This window comes from Rhagoletis zephyria, unplaced genomic scaffold, assembly GCF_001687245.7.
Source record: "Rhagoletis zephyria isolate East Lansing unplaced genomic scaffold, Rhagoletis_zephyria_1.1 Rzeph_scaffold_05315, whole genome shotgun sequence".
NCBI lineage: Eukaryota > Metazoa > Arthropoda > Insecta > Diptera > Tephritidae > Rhagoletis > Rhagoletis zephyria.
The window spans coordinates 10,348-23,967 of NW_016162398.1; the positions used below are offsets into that span (position 1 = coordinate 10,348).

Below are 13,620 nucleotides of genomic sequence, written 5' to 3' on the forward strand. Positions count from 1 at the left end.
GGTGGTGTTATAATGATGCATTGCTGCCGCAGATGTTGTTGGACCGAATTCTGGAGACATATGTTCACTGCCATAACTCTCTGTGGACGAGTCGCCATCATCCTCTCCGTCTTCTGCCATTGGCGATTTTTGTAAGTTTTGTATAAGGCATAGAACCGCTTTTTCCAGTTGTTGGGGATTCTTCGAGGCTGGCTCATCCACGGAGGATTGTGGAATTTTCGTATTTACAATCATAGAAAATTTATTTTTCATCTCTTGAATTCGTTGTTTGCCCTCCTCTTCGCTGAGCAGTGTATTTATGCAAATGAAAGAATGCACCTTTTTTGTTTCTTTGTGGACTTCCAGGTAGCCTTTTGAGCGCAGATAAATAAAGTGACCGTTGCGGGTTATAAGTCTGTAGGTGGACTCTCCAGATGAACTATAGCAATCGTACACTGCAAATACGCACCCACACAGAAGAATATGTTTGAATGAATTGGCATATGCTTTTTAAAAAACAATACACACATGTGTACAGTAACTCACATAATTGATAACACGGTGATTTTATACAATAATTACCATGTTTCTCATAATAAATTGGTTTCGATATCTCTTCGTAAAAACTATTTTAAACCATAAAAATCAAAATTTCCAACTTTGTATAAAATTTAGGCAAATAAAAAAAATTTCATCTAAATTTCCATTTTTGCAAGTTTGAAGAATCTTGGTAACTCCATTGATTTTTTGTGTTTTTTTTTTTAATTTTAGTCCCTTTAACTTCTTTATATAATGCATAGGTTTGATAAGAATTCTTGTTGATCTAATAAATTCGTTTCCAAAGACTGGAATCTTAATGTACTTTGCTGTTTGTGTCACTTACCGCGATATAAACATTCTTAGCATTGCGTATAAGGTTATATCGATGATAATTTGTGGAATAACTGTGTGGCTTCAGATCTGAGTAATTGGGAGACACCTACTTTTCGTCAATTTTAAAGCCGCTTTTGATAGCGCGAAGAAAAGTTGCCTGCCTCATATACCCGTAGTTGTGTATGTAACGCATACGCCCTGTAGCACCATACGCAGTCTCTAACACAGTGCTGTCCAACCGGTACTTCGCGACCTGTATTTTAGGCGCCCCAAACACAAATATGGGCAGAACAATACTCTGTATCGAACTACCGGAAATAGCCGGTTGTAAATACGAAAGTGTAACTTGAAAATGAATGCTTCAGCGTGAGATTTGCTCTTATGCGTGATATGAAAAAAAAATTTCAGAACCAAAATTTAATAAAAAAAATCACCGTTAAGTCCTAGCTACTTCAAACTTACACTTTATTATATGTACTACAATCAACTGCATATATAAAACTGCACACCGAAAAGAGGCCGAAACATTATGGTAAAAAAGTTGGAAATTTAGATGACATTTTTTTGAATTTGCCTAAATTGGTATAAAAAAGATTTTTATAAAAAAATAACGAAAACAATTTATTATGGAAAAATATTAGGCCCTATTATGGTTGTCGCCTACGCTGACCACAGTATTTTTGCGAGGAGCACCTTTCCATAGAGCCCTTTGTAAAAAATTGCCAAGTGATCAATTATGTGAGTTACTGTAAGTATAGCTCGTATTTGGGTATGCGATGTACTTACTTTGGCGCAGAGCTACAATAACCCATCGCACATCATCCTGGTGCATAAAGGTGAACGGACTCAAGCCTCGTACTTCGTCTGTCATGTAACCGGCTACAAGTCCAATTCTTTGGTCGCAGTCAATAATACTGCCATCAATTAAGTGTCTTGTTTTGTACTCCATTGAGTTGGCTGCCGTGACGCAGTTTATTACTTTGGGTAGACGAATTATACGCGCCGTTGCAATTAACACCTAAAGGAAAATTACGGCAGGTTTATTTCATATATCTAAGGGTAACAGCGATGTTCACCATTATATTTACAAATTTAGTTATGTAGTATAAAGAAGTTACATACATATATCTACATATGTACATACAGTAAATATGTAGAAACTATGTAAATATGAGTTAATTTTTGAAAATGTGATGACACAGTGTAAAAGCCATTTTAGGGACGTAATGATCCCAACTGGGATGGAAAGTATTAGGCCCGTACAGTATAGCCAAAAAATATTTTTCCACTTATTTCTATCATTATAAAACTTTTCATACACAAAACTGAAAGAAAAAATTAGCTGGGAGTGGCTAAAGAGTTAAAATACGGGGATTACGAATGAACTGAGTTGATACGTTTTCTATTTATAATCAAAAAATACCTGATCCTGTAACTGTTTTCACGAAATTGGGCAATATTTTGTTGCAATCCGTTGTAAACCCCACAAAAGATTTCCTTCCCTACATTATTAACATAATTATTTGTCTTTTCTGACTATAAGGAATTTCGAGTTAACAACCTTTTTTAGAACGTCAAGGTTTCCGACGTTAGATTGTCGATTTCTTCGCGAATGTTGTTATTGAGGGTCTTCGGCTTGTTCACGTAGACCAGCGCCATTAAGAAACCTCACATAATGTACAATAACAGATTGCCTGTGGAGATGTGCGGTTAAGCAGCATTTAAATAAGGCGATTTTCTAAGCGATTTAACATCGATTTCAACAAAATCGCCTGTGTAGATTGTGTTTAATTTTTCTAAAAACCGATATAGTCGCTTACAACTTTTCAGGCGATGTTGAATTGCTTAGGAAATCACCTCGTGTAAATACTGCGCTCAGATATGATCACTACCAGCGATCAATAACACAAATTCTTATGACAGTATCAATCGCTGCATCATCATAAACCCCGCCATATGAATTTGTATAGTTGATCGGTTGTAGCGATTTTAATAGCATCGCGCGACGCGAATCCGCTAGGTCATGTACCTAGCCTTAAATTTTTTACTATGCGACTAGCACTTTCATGCCTATTTGATATACTTTCGCCTCAAACAATAAAAATAATAAAATATTAATTTAGGGGGTTTTCTTAACTGAGATACCATATGTATGTATTAACTTACAATATCATTTCCACTTATTGAGTGCAACGGTATCGTATCATCGCGAGCACGGGAACGTCGTATCATTGGTAGATTGGAGGGAAATGTGCTGGCTTTAACGCCTCGCGGCGCCGCATCACTGCGTCTGAAATTTCCTTCTATCTTGACAATTTCATATGTTGTAGGTTCTGAACGGGGACCGGCCCGGGCCAATCTGTAAACGACGTACTACCATTTTAAATACACGTGTGTAAGTGGATATTTTCATTATCAATTAACCTAAGAGTGAAACTTCGCTTGTCCGCACGCAAACGTTTATCGATGTACTCCTCCTCCTCTTTGGTGCGAGGTCGTGCATCACCAGACTCATCATCGGCCGGTGTATCAAAAAGCTCATTGGCATTGGAAGGTATTAATTGTTGTTTCATTATGCTGTGATCTTCAGGATGGGTAATATTTAAAATATTTTGCCCGTATAAATCAGTCTGGAAAATAATAAGAAAACGTCTACATAAGTATGTGTGAGCATACAAATTTAAATAATAAATTTTAATATTTATTTACTAGTAAATTAGAAAAAGACCAAAAACAATTTTTAACGAAAACGATTTTTTGTTGCTTAAATCGATTCCTAATGCTGACTAATGGGCAACCGTTGAAGCCACGTGTTTAGGCAATCTGTTTCTCTTGTTCAATATACACGAGGCAACCATTGCGGCAACCTCAGTAGCGAGTGCTCTGTTATGAAATGGACATACGGAAGAAAATTTTGTTTTCTACCAAAACACGCTTTCAGCCCAACTGTTTTCAATGAACTAAGCCAATAAACTCAATACACAACGATACACAAGAGGGAACCGACACGGCAACCAACACAAAATATCAAAATATTTTGATTTTCGGGCGACGGTCGCGGCAACACGAGTTTCTATGAGGACACGAGCCAACAGTCGAAGCAACATGCCCTGGTTAACCGTTGCCTCGTGTGTAGTCATCATAAGATATTTAGAAATATGAACACCCGCCCGACGAGAATAGACACATTTTTTTTCTTCAAGAATCAAGCGTATACATTTTCTTTTAGCCAACGTAGAAGCCACGTTTTAGTCTCTTTTTGAAGAAGTCGTGGTTTTCGAAAACAATTTAGTCCGGCAAAGGCTTCAGCTCTAATCTTTGCTACAAAGTAACTTTTTGTGAATTTCCTGACCTCTATTGCCTTTTTAACGAATTTTCAGTGACGGAGTTGTGTGTGGCGGCCGCTTAGACTGATTGGTTAGAGGTGCGTACCATCACTCCGTAGGACCTGGGTTCGCCCCTCGGCAGGCATTGGCCATGAAACCTGCCATAAAACAGCTTCACATAAAATCCATTTGCCGTTCGGAAGCGATGAAAAACTGCAGATCCCTTCATTTGTGTAACAACATCAAGACGAACCTCACAATTGGCTCAGCCAAACGCCTAGAAAAAGTGTAATCGCCAAAATATTAAATTATAAACACGGACTGGAATGGTCGGCCGCAGTAAAGGAAACGTGATGATCAGATTTGGTATGTTATTTGTTGTTGGCCGGAGACTCCGACATCTTGTCCCCTATCAGTGAGCGTATTGTCACAAATCGCAACGAAAAGTAGTTGAACAATATCAGCTCAAGTCCCCGAAAACTAGTACGGCGATGTAGAGTGACATTGAATGCAGCTCTTAGCTACGTCCAGATTGAGAAGGAACTCTCCGCGCAATTCGAGACCAAAATAAGATAACGTATGACCTCCTGAAAGCAAACTATTTGGCAGTTATATTTTGAAATTGTGAAGAGCTCTGTCTATCTAGGATCCAGCATTAATACCACCTTTAACGTCAGCCAGTCAAGTGAACTCCTGCAAACTGGGTAGGCTTTTGAAAAGTAGAGCTCCCTTTCGACGAACAAAAAGCAAGCTTTAAAAATCTATCAAAATACCCAAAATTGTATATGGAAGATATCGAAAAAAGATTAGAAGATTTTGGGAGCTTTCGAGAGAACTTTTCTATGCAATATCTATGGCCACGTTCACCTGGACGACGGGTAGCGACGGACCAAGAGCCATATAAGAAGAAGATGGACAGAAAATGGATTTGTATAAGTATGTATTTAGTTGTTGTTTCAAAATGACAGAGTTTCTTGTTTCTGCCATAAATTTAAAAATTTTCTATTCGGCTCCTTTAAATTGATGACGACTCTATAAAATCTTTTGGAAAAAATGCTATCTATTAAATCTCATACGTGTATCGAAGCTACATATCGTTCCCTTAATATAGAAAGGCCCTAACTCATTTTATTTTGAAGTTAAGCTCTGTACAACAGTTGGTAGATTCCTCACAAATGACTTAATCGAATTTAAAATCAATTACTACATCAAAGAATTAGTTTCTGTATTTATTAAAAAACCAGTGTAATGAAAAAAGTCCAAACAGAAGATCTGCAGTTTTTATAAAGTTTAATATCTACTCTTTAAAGAAACAAAAATGTTAGATAGGACCTTTCTACATTAAGGTAAACGATATGTTACATATGTTTGCTTTGTTTTACACCAATAACAGTGCATTTAGACAGATACAATCGGAGTTTTCTTTTTTAGTTTCATGATAAAGATATTTAAAAGTTCTTTTTACCTGACAATGCCCCAAATGTTGTTCAACGCTTGATGAGATTAGAACGATTTGGCCATGGCATGTTATCGCCAGGAAAAACCTATCCAGCATTTTCATTAATGATTCCGTGTATTGCGGGCGAGTCTGATTTAGGCTTTCTCCAAATACTGTATATTGTAAACAAAAATATGAGTTTTAGTTAAATATTTAAAAGTACCTTATATTGTAGTTTGTTGTCTAAAACATTTATGCAAAGCTTACTGTACTGCAATCGCAAACCATGGGCGGCAAACCGTAATACCGCTGTTTTATCCACGCGCCTGGGAGATTCTGCTACATGTGGCACCATTGTAGATAACTCTTGAATAGATCCATTCAGCTTATCACGTCTGTTTTTCTCTGCTCGGTTTCTTGCTTCGCGACCACTGCAAAATTAACAAAAACGATGCGAATTAATTAAGTAAATTAAAGCAAGTAAATCAAGAATCATCAAATATGGTTTGTTTGAAAAAAAAAAATAAATGTTAACCATTTGAGATTCACTTTTATAGAAAATTCATCTCGCTATGTTTTTCACTTAACTCCATACATACATACTTATTTATGTGCATTATAGGCATATGACTTTTTAACTTATATCCTATGAGTAGAGATGAGGAGTGATGAAAACCCAACAAAACTAATATTTTTGACAAAATTTGGCTAAAAACTGCAAATGTGATGCAGTTCAACAGAGCTCCTTTAAACGAACCGAACTGCATCAAAAATTTTATATCGAAAAAAAGGTGACTTGTTCTCTTTGGTAATTAACCGATTTATGTGAGCTAAAGTTCTTGACACAACTTTTGTTATGCCTAATGTACATACAAATACATACATAATCATTATTATATTAATCAGATGAATACAAATATAGAACAGGGTGAAAAAACGTAACGTTCAGAATTCGTGCTATATTTACTAGCCCCTTTATTCCCATGTGATGACAAATCTTGTTAAAATTGCTCTGTCATAACCGCATTGCCTAAAGTAGTACCTAACCCGCAAAAATTAGCTAATGAGAATAGTAATTTCGGCAAATTTTGCCATTTCGTCGGAATAGGACCGCAGATCTTGTAGTAGTATAGTATGTAAATCTGAATTTCTAGTTTTTCAGGATTCTAGAATTCAATTCCTGAGTCACTAAAGGCTGGACTAGACATATTGAACTACATGACCCAACTGTACAAATATTTTAAAACTGTCTGATTATAGACTATCAAGGCATTACACTTTCATCTTCCTTGATATATTTATTCGTTCACATTTAATTTCATACAATCTTTCATATTAAATTTAATGTCATTTTGAAAATGTATCTAATTTGAAGTATACCTCCAAAAGACTAAACATAGTCTTACTTTGTACTACATGAATGAATAAAATACCAGTTTGGCCGAGCTTTGATCGAAGCGCATATACATACTTTGCAAAGCTTTCAAGGTTTGGGTATCATATACGGGTTATCTGGATAGCTGTAAAGTTAATATTTTGCAAACAAATTAAAAAAGATTTGGATTTTGATATTTTATAAAATAAGTAAATTTTTTACTTTAAAAATTATGAGTCAACCTACGCTGGAGATACGCTGGGATGAAGAGTACATATGTATCTTGAGCGTACGTTCAAAAAAAGCTCATTCAAATTAACAAAATACAACTTTGTATTAAAAAAAACTCTGGCAAGACTCGTCGAAAATATTTTCGGACTGAAGTTCTCAGAAATACTTTTCATTTGACATCCATATTGCGTAGTTTTAGTTAAATTTTGTAGAGTCGAAAATAAGTGGCAACGTTACATTAATATTCTGAGGGATAATATATAGGCAAAGCATTGTTTATAATAATATTACATACAAGTATTTGAGGTTTAATGGAATATCGAATAACTGTCGCACAGGTTGTTTTTTTTTTATGAGAGGGTCCTTTATAGGTTTTGCGAAAAAATGATTTTGTTGTTATTTATTTGTATGTATTTTCTTTTTAATAAGTTTTAAAATTTTAATCTTTTTTTGCATTTGTCAGCAGTGTAAATTTTGGGAGATATGTAAGTACATGCGACACACAAGTCTTTTGCAGGTGATTTTTTTCTTAAAGCCTGATTATGGCAACTTAACTTAACTTAACGGAACGTAGTACTTAGAAAATCAAAATGAAACAGATTCGACGTGGCATTACGTTACGTTAAGTTTCGGCCGTTCAATTATAAGAAATATCCATTTAAGAGAATGGCTTAGTGAGAGCCTGTAAGTTACGTTAAGTTGCCATAATCAGCCCATTAGACTTTGTATATAAAAGACCAAAAAAAGAAAAACTGTATAGGGTTGGTCGAATAAATGGCCCTCCTAGTCACCAGTTCCGAGTCTATTCGATTGCTGAGTATGAGGCCTTCTGTTGAACAAAAGGGAAGTATGAAGGACTTAAAATGGTGGAGGAAATCAGCCTATGGTTACAGAAGATATGAAATAAACTAACCAACGAAGACTTGCGTGCCGCTTGCGCTTTTCTCTCAAAATGTTTACCGCCGGTAAACCCAGGTAAAGGTTACAATTTAAAAACTGATTAATAAAATTTAAGTGACATCTATATTATTATTTAGTATTTTTCAAAAAAGCCTATGCGACAGATATTCGGAGCCACCCTGTACATACGCATGTCTCTCTCATATTAAATATGCTATAATTTTAACTACTTTGACTGTTCCATTGCATTTATTTGTTCGCTTATGAAGCGGCCGCTGTGGTGTAGTGGTAAACCGTTCGCGCTTCCATTCCGCAGCGCCTGGGTTCAGGCCCTGTTCAAAGCAACATCGCAAAAAGGTTTTTTCTTAACAAACTTCGTGTGACAACATCAAGGCGCATGGCACAAATCGAAGGAGAAGCTCGGCCAAACACTATCATATTTATGTGTAAGCGCCAATCTATTTTTATTATTATTATTATGAAGGTGGTGCCAAACTTAAACATAACCTTGCATGTTTTTTTTTTTTTGCAATTGGCGCATGCGCTCATCTGCTGATCTTTAAGTAGCCATTTAATGTGACTTGCAACTTTGAAATTAAATAATAAGCTCATTACTGCACATAATGCTGCTTGGTTCTTGCCCCACAATAACTAGACAAAGTGAGTCGTGCTGTAAACAAACGCATCTCCGTGGATATACTTTCCTGAATGGGTTCTATAAAAAGAACTACATAACTATGTGTAATTATCATTGCGAGTAGAGAGTAATTGATTCGACATTACTCGTGCCAGTGTTCGTTGAAAACCATAGGGGTCCCTTATATTTTTGCATAGAAAATACATATGTATATACCAGAGAACAGCACGAGTGCCTATTTTTCTGACTCTAAATACATTCACTCTAAAAGCGTTTGCGTATGAAAACAAAGACTGGAGTGGGATATTTTCTCGTACCATTTTTACGCTCACTGCTTTTGAGCGGTGGAAATATGCTAACAGCAAAAAGAGCAGAGTGTCACTGTGATCACAAGTAGTTAGCACCAAGTAAGTATAAACTGAATATAGTAAATACTGGAAAATATATGATGCGGTGTTTATGATACTCACTGGCTGGAATGAGGACACTTTATGCTCCAGGGTGCAGTCTTCTCTAAGCGTAACTGTCAATAAGCCAATTAAATCCATCAACTTCCGTTTTTCCAAAAGAATGAAGGTCAACTTAACCAAACCCAGATTGGTTGAGACAGTGATTGAATTTGCACAAGAGGCGAAATATCTAGGTTGATGTCAGACAAGAGACTCAACTCAAACTGACATTTCACAACGGTTAACAATAAAGCCACGAGATTATTTTATGCTTGCCAAAGCCTCCATGGTAAATGAATGGGTTATCCCCAAACCTAATGTACTGATAATTCAATACGGTGATAAAATCGATTTTCACTTATGCGGCACTAAGACTCTAAAGTGTAATAATATCCAAAAGGAATACCTGCAAGATGATAAACGCCATGTTCAGCGAGGGATCTCAGGTTTGGTACTTGAGGACCCAATTGAAGTCTGTGTCCACGAATGTCTTCGCAGAAGGACTAATAGGGTAACAATAAACGTCTTGTCGGATAGCCAGGCAGCGTTACGAGCTCTTGACTCTTGCAAAACGGTGACAAACTACAAAAACTAGGAACCAAAAACAGAGTTACCTTGTGGTAACGAACAGTGCCTGATCAGCCCTTTCCCTTGCTGTGGTCGGTCCACAGAATACACGGCAGAGTTTCTAAGGAGATGGGAGCACTCGCAAATTGCAAGTCAATGGCGCACGACAAAGGGCAAAAGGCAATCCAAAAGATTCATAACTCCCTCTCGTGGAATCTCTGAGTGACTGGTAAATCTTAACAGAGAGGGCTTAAGAACTCTCACTGGGTACCTGATAGGACCCTGCTGGCTGGCTGAAGTACCATCTACTCAAAATGGGACTCTCTGATGAGACGAACTGCAGATTCTGTGAGTTGGAAGAAGAAACCTCGGAACATTATCATGTGATTGTCTGCTTATAACTCGCCTTCGATTTATACACCTTGGAGAAAAATTATCATCTCCATCCAGAATCATCAATAGCCTAAGGTAGGAGTGACCATTTCAGGGTTATAGGCTACAGCGCTTTATCCCCTTATGCCCCATTATTATTATTATTATTATTATTATTATTATTGTTATAATAGTCGAGTATGAAAAGAGTAACAATGCGATGTTGCGGTGTACTCGTGCCGTTCTCTGGTATACACATATACATACATAGATACATATGTGATGCGGTTCATTAGCGTCCTGCTGAGTTAAGATGCTAAATGCGTAGGTTGTCGGCGTTGAAGCTCGTGCAAGTACATCCGCGGAATTATTCCATTCCTTACTTAACGCATTCACATACAAAGTATAGCGCCAGCACGTGATACAAATGCGACAGCGACCACGAATACCTCAAAATATTGAAAAGTATGCGAAGTATTCGAAATTTTCAAAGGGAGACCCTATGGAATATCTATGTACATACATATGTATATAGTATACGATTTTTGTGCGTATGCAAAATAGGTTTTATCATTCGTCCACTGCTTAAGGAAAATGCTTGATAAATATTATGCACCGTTTTCTGGCGGCCAAAAACATTACAAAAATGGATGTTCTATGTGAAAACATATTTCGGGATCAATGGCTTACAAAAGCAGATAACTGGCGAGAGTCTTAACAAAAGAAAGGCGATTGCTGTATTCGGCAAACATTTTTTTTTTGTTGAAATTGCCTCGCAAAAATACTTTAGACCAGAGTGTATGGCGAACTATTTTGGCTTGCTTGTAAGGTTCTCCGATCTAGTGTACATATGTACACAGATATCGTTATCTTTAGTCAGCAACAAATTTTCCATTTTATAAGAGAAGTAAAAAATAATTTAAAAATAAAATCAAGAACAGATAGAGCTTTTTAAAATGTGGTTTTTGGTACTAACACAGAAAAAATTTTTAGTGAAGGTGATAGCACTCACCTGTTGGAAAGCTGCAGCATATCCAGCATTGGGTCGTGAGAATAGCTACCGTAATTAGGGTACCGATGGCCACCACCGTAAGTTCGATAGCAGCTACTCGCTGAGCCGTATGGTGCATTTGGGTACCACATATTTGGATGGTAACCGGATGGGTGCGGGTATTCACTATATGGCGATTGTTGTGCTTGTGGGTGTGGATGGGGCCGGGCAAAGTTGTTATTGCTCATTCCATAATGCGTCGGCGTCAAGGGCTGTCCATAGGAAGCGGAAGGCGGATGCATAGGACGTACATGTGGTGGAGGGAGCGGTGAATTGTAATTGCATTGTAACGTGGACGGTGATTCAAACATCATTTCGCTGGGTGAATATTTTATATCTTGCTCAATGTTGTTGTTGTTGTTGTACGCATGCGAAGCTGGCATTCGATTGGAATTCGTAAGAGCTTCAATGGTAATTGTGGATGCTACATCAGCATCACTCAGTGAATCGGTTAATTGGAAAAAGTCGGTGCTCCTCAATTCAGATTGAAATGTGTTCGTAAGAGGTGCTGGTCTATTGGGTTGACATGCTTTATCATCTATCACATCCGATGCAGTGCTCATAATCGATGTTGGTATATTTGAATCAGTCAAGGTACTCGCGGAAAATTCAGCTGCATCTAAGGCGGATATATTATCATCCATGAAACCATCGTCATTTTCCCAGATCCGACACTGGAAGCTATTGCTGGGATTATCTTCCTCTTTATCTATAGATTCAAAAGCGGGGTGGTTCTGCGATTTAAAGCTGTTTGGTGACGTAAGTGCCACATCTTCAAGATTATACGGAATGTTTAACTTAAAATCCTCTTCTTCCGAAGTAGCAGGATCACTGCGTGTCTCAGAAGTGCTCATTATGACGGACAACACTAGAGCCGTATACGGAATAGGTATTCATTCATATGTTTTCAATCCACATTAAACGGATGCAACATTCTGTTCCTCTCGAACCAATAACCTGTGGGAATAACGAAAAAAAAATTGCATTAATGATTATGGTTGGTAGTAATTTATATTCATATGTACATTAGGGTGATTCCCCACAAATAGTTGCGGGTTTTCCACCGGAATTATAAAACTTATTATAATTTAAGTTAGACCNACTGTTCCTCTCGAACCAATAACCTGTGGAAATAACGCAAAAAAAAATTGCATTAATGATTATGGTTGGTAGTAATTTATATTCATATGTACATTAGGGTGATTCCCCACAAATAGTTGCGGGTTTTCCACCGGAATTATAAAACTTATTATAATTTAAGTTAGACCTATTTACAAATCCCTAAAAAAAAGTGGCGTTATGTCTTTTAATTCCGTAGAAAAAAAATTTTAAAATAACTCACAATAATTTTTATTTTAATGCGGATTCATCATTTTAGTTCAGAACTTTTCTTCCATGTGGTTTTTGTTGTCAATAATCCTCACACAGAGTAAACTTGCATTCATTTAAGAAGGTTTAGTTTTTCGCCAATAAAGACAGGTCCTACTACTACGAAAGCGGAATTATGAAGCTCAGCGAAAAGTAATAATAAATAAATTTCTTTGAAAACCACATAAGGAAATACGCAATGACTTTTCACATAACCCAATACATTTTCCGGGGGATATTTCCGGGTTCCGGGATATTTCCGGGTCACCAAATTCACCAGGGAGTGACCAAAACCGAATCTTTGCATCCGGTTCAAGCAGCTCACGACTTTCGGTGTTAACACTAAACATCCTCTGGGTAGCAACCGAACACGCATTTGGAAGCGAGCTAATGTGAGAAGGCAAACCGCCAGTAATGGGTTGTGCGTTGGGCTTGGGTTCCGCCACGAAAAAAAAAAACGCCAAAGAATAGTTCAAACTTGCCTCGGTTGAGACTTATTCGCGCAACTACAAATGAGTACGAATTTTGTCAGGCTGGTTGATGTCTTCGGAAAAGACTAAGGCTGACATCACCGTCATTCAATAAATCCGCTAGAAGGGCAAGGGGGATAAAACATAGGGCTTTGATAGGCACCAGTATTTTAGATGTACACAGTGGCGGATTTATCGTACAGGCAACATAGGCTGAAGCCTAGGGCGGCAGAATTAAGGGGCGGCAAAATTTAAGACAGCTAAATTAAAAGAAAAAAATTTATTTGGATTCAGCTGCACTTGAAATTGTGTTTGTGTCTGTAAAATATTATTAATGATTCATCTCATTCAATACAATTCAAAATTAGAATTACGCTGCGAATTTTTCCTTAGTATAGCAGTCGTTGAAATTTCCATTTAACTTTCATTCACGCGGCTTAGAAACCTGACGGCGCGCCTGCGCGTGACGCAAAGAAACAGCCGACACGCTGCCCCGAGAACGAGAATCATCTAAAAGGTTACCACACTTGACAACACTGCCGAAAAACGAGCGTGCATTTTCGAGAAAATTCTTGATTCCAAGC

At 37.3% G+C, this 13,620-nt stretch overlaps 1 protein-coding gene across 1 annotated transcript in view; it reads right to left on the reverse strand.

The window, feature by feature from the left end:
- The window catches only part of LOC108371940 (neuronal PAS domain-containing protein 2-like), a gene marked incomplete at its 3' end in the record, with an annotated part of 26,776 nt that continues 13,156 nt past the window's right edge, over positions 1-13,620 (reverse strand). Inside the window, exons 2-8 of the mRNA XM_017627560.1 lie at positions 11,160-12,155; positions 5,884-6,047; positions 5,644-5,789; positions 3,277-3,482; positions 3,019-3,211; positions 1,639-1,870; positions 1-434 (exon numbers count right to left, since the gene is read on the reverse strand). Of these exons, the coding sequence (XP_017483049.1) occupies positions 1-434; positions 1,639-1,870; positions 3,019-3,211; positions 3,277-3,482; positions 5,644-5,789; positions 5,884-6,047; positions 11,160-12,052 (2,268 nt within the window). The remainder of the gene's footprint in view (positions 435-1,638; positions 1,871-3,018; positions 3,212-3,276; positions 3,483-5,643; positions 5,790-5,883; positions 6,048-11,159; positions 12,156-13,620) is intronic.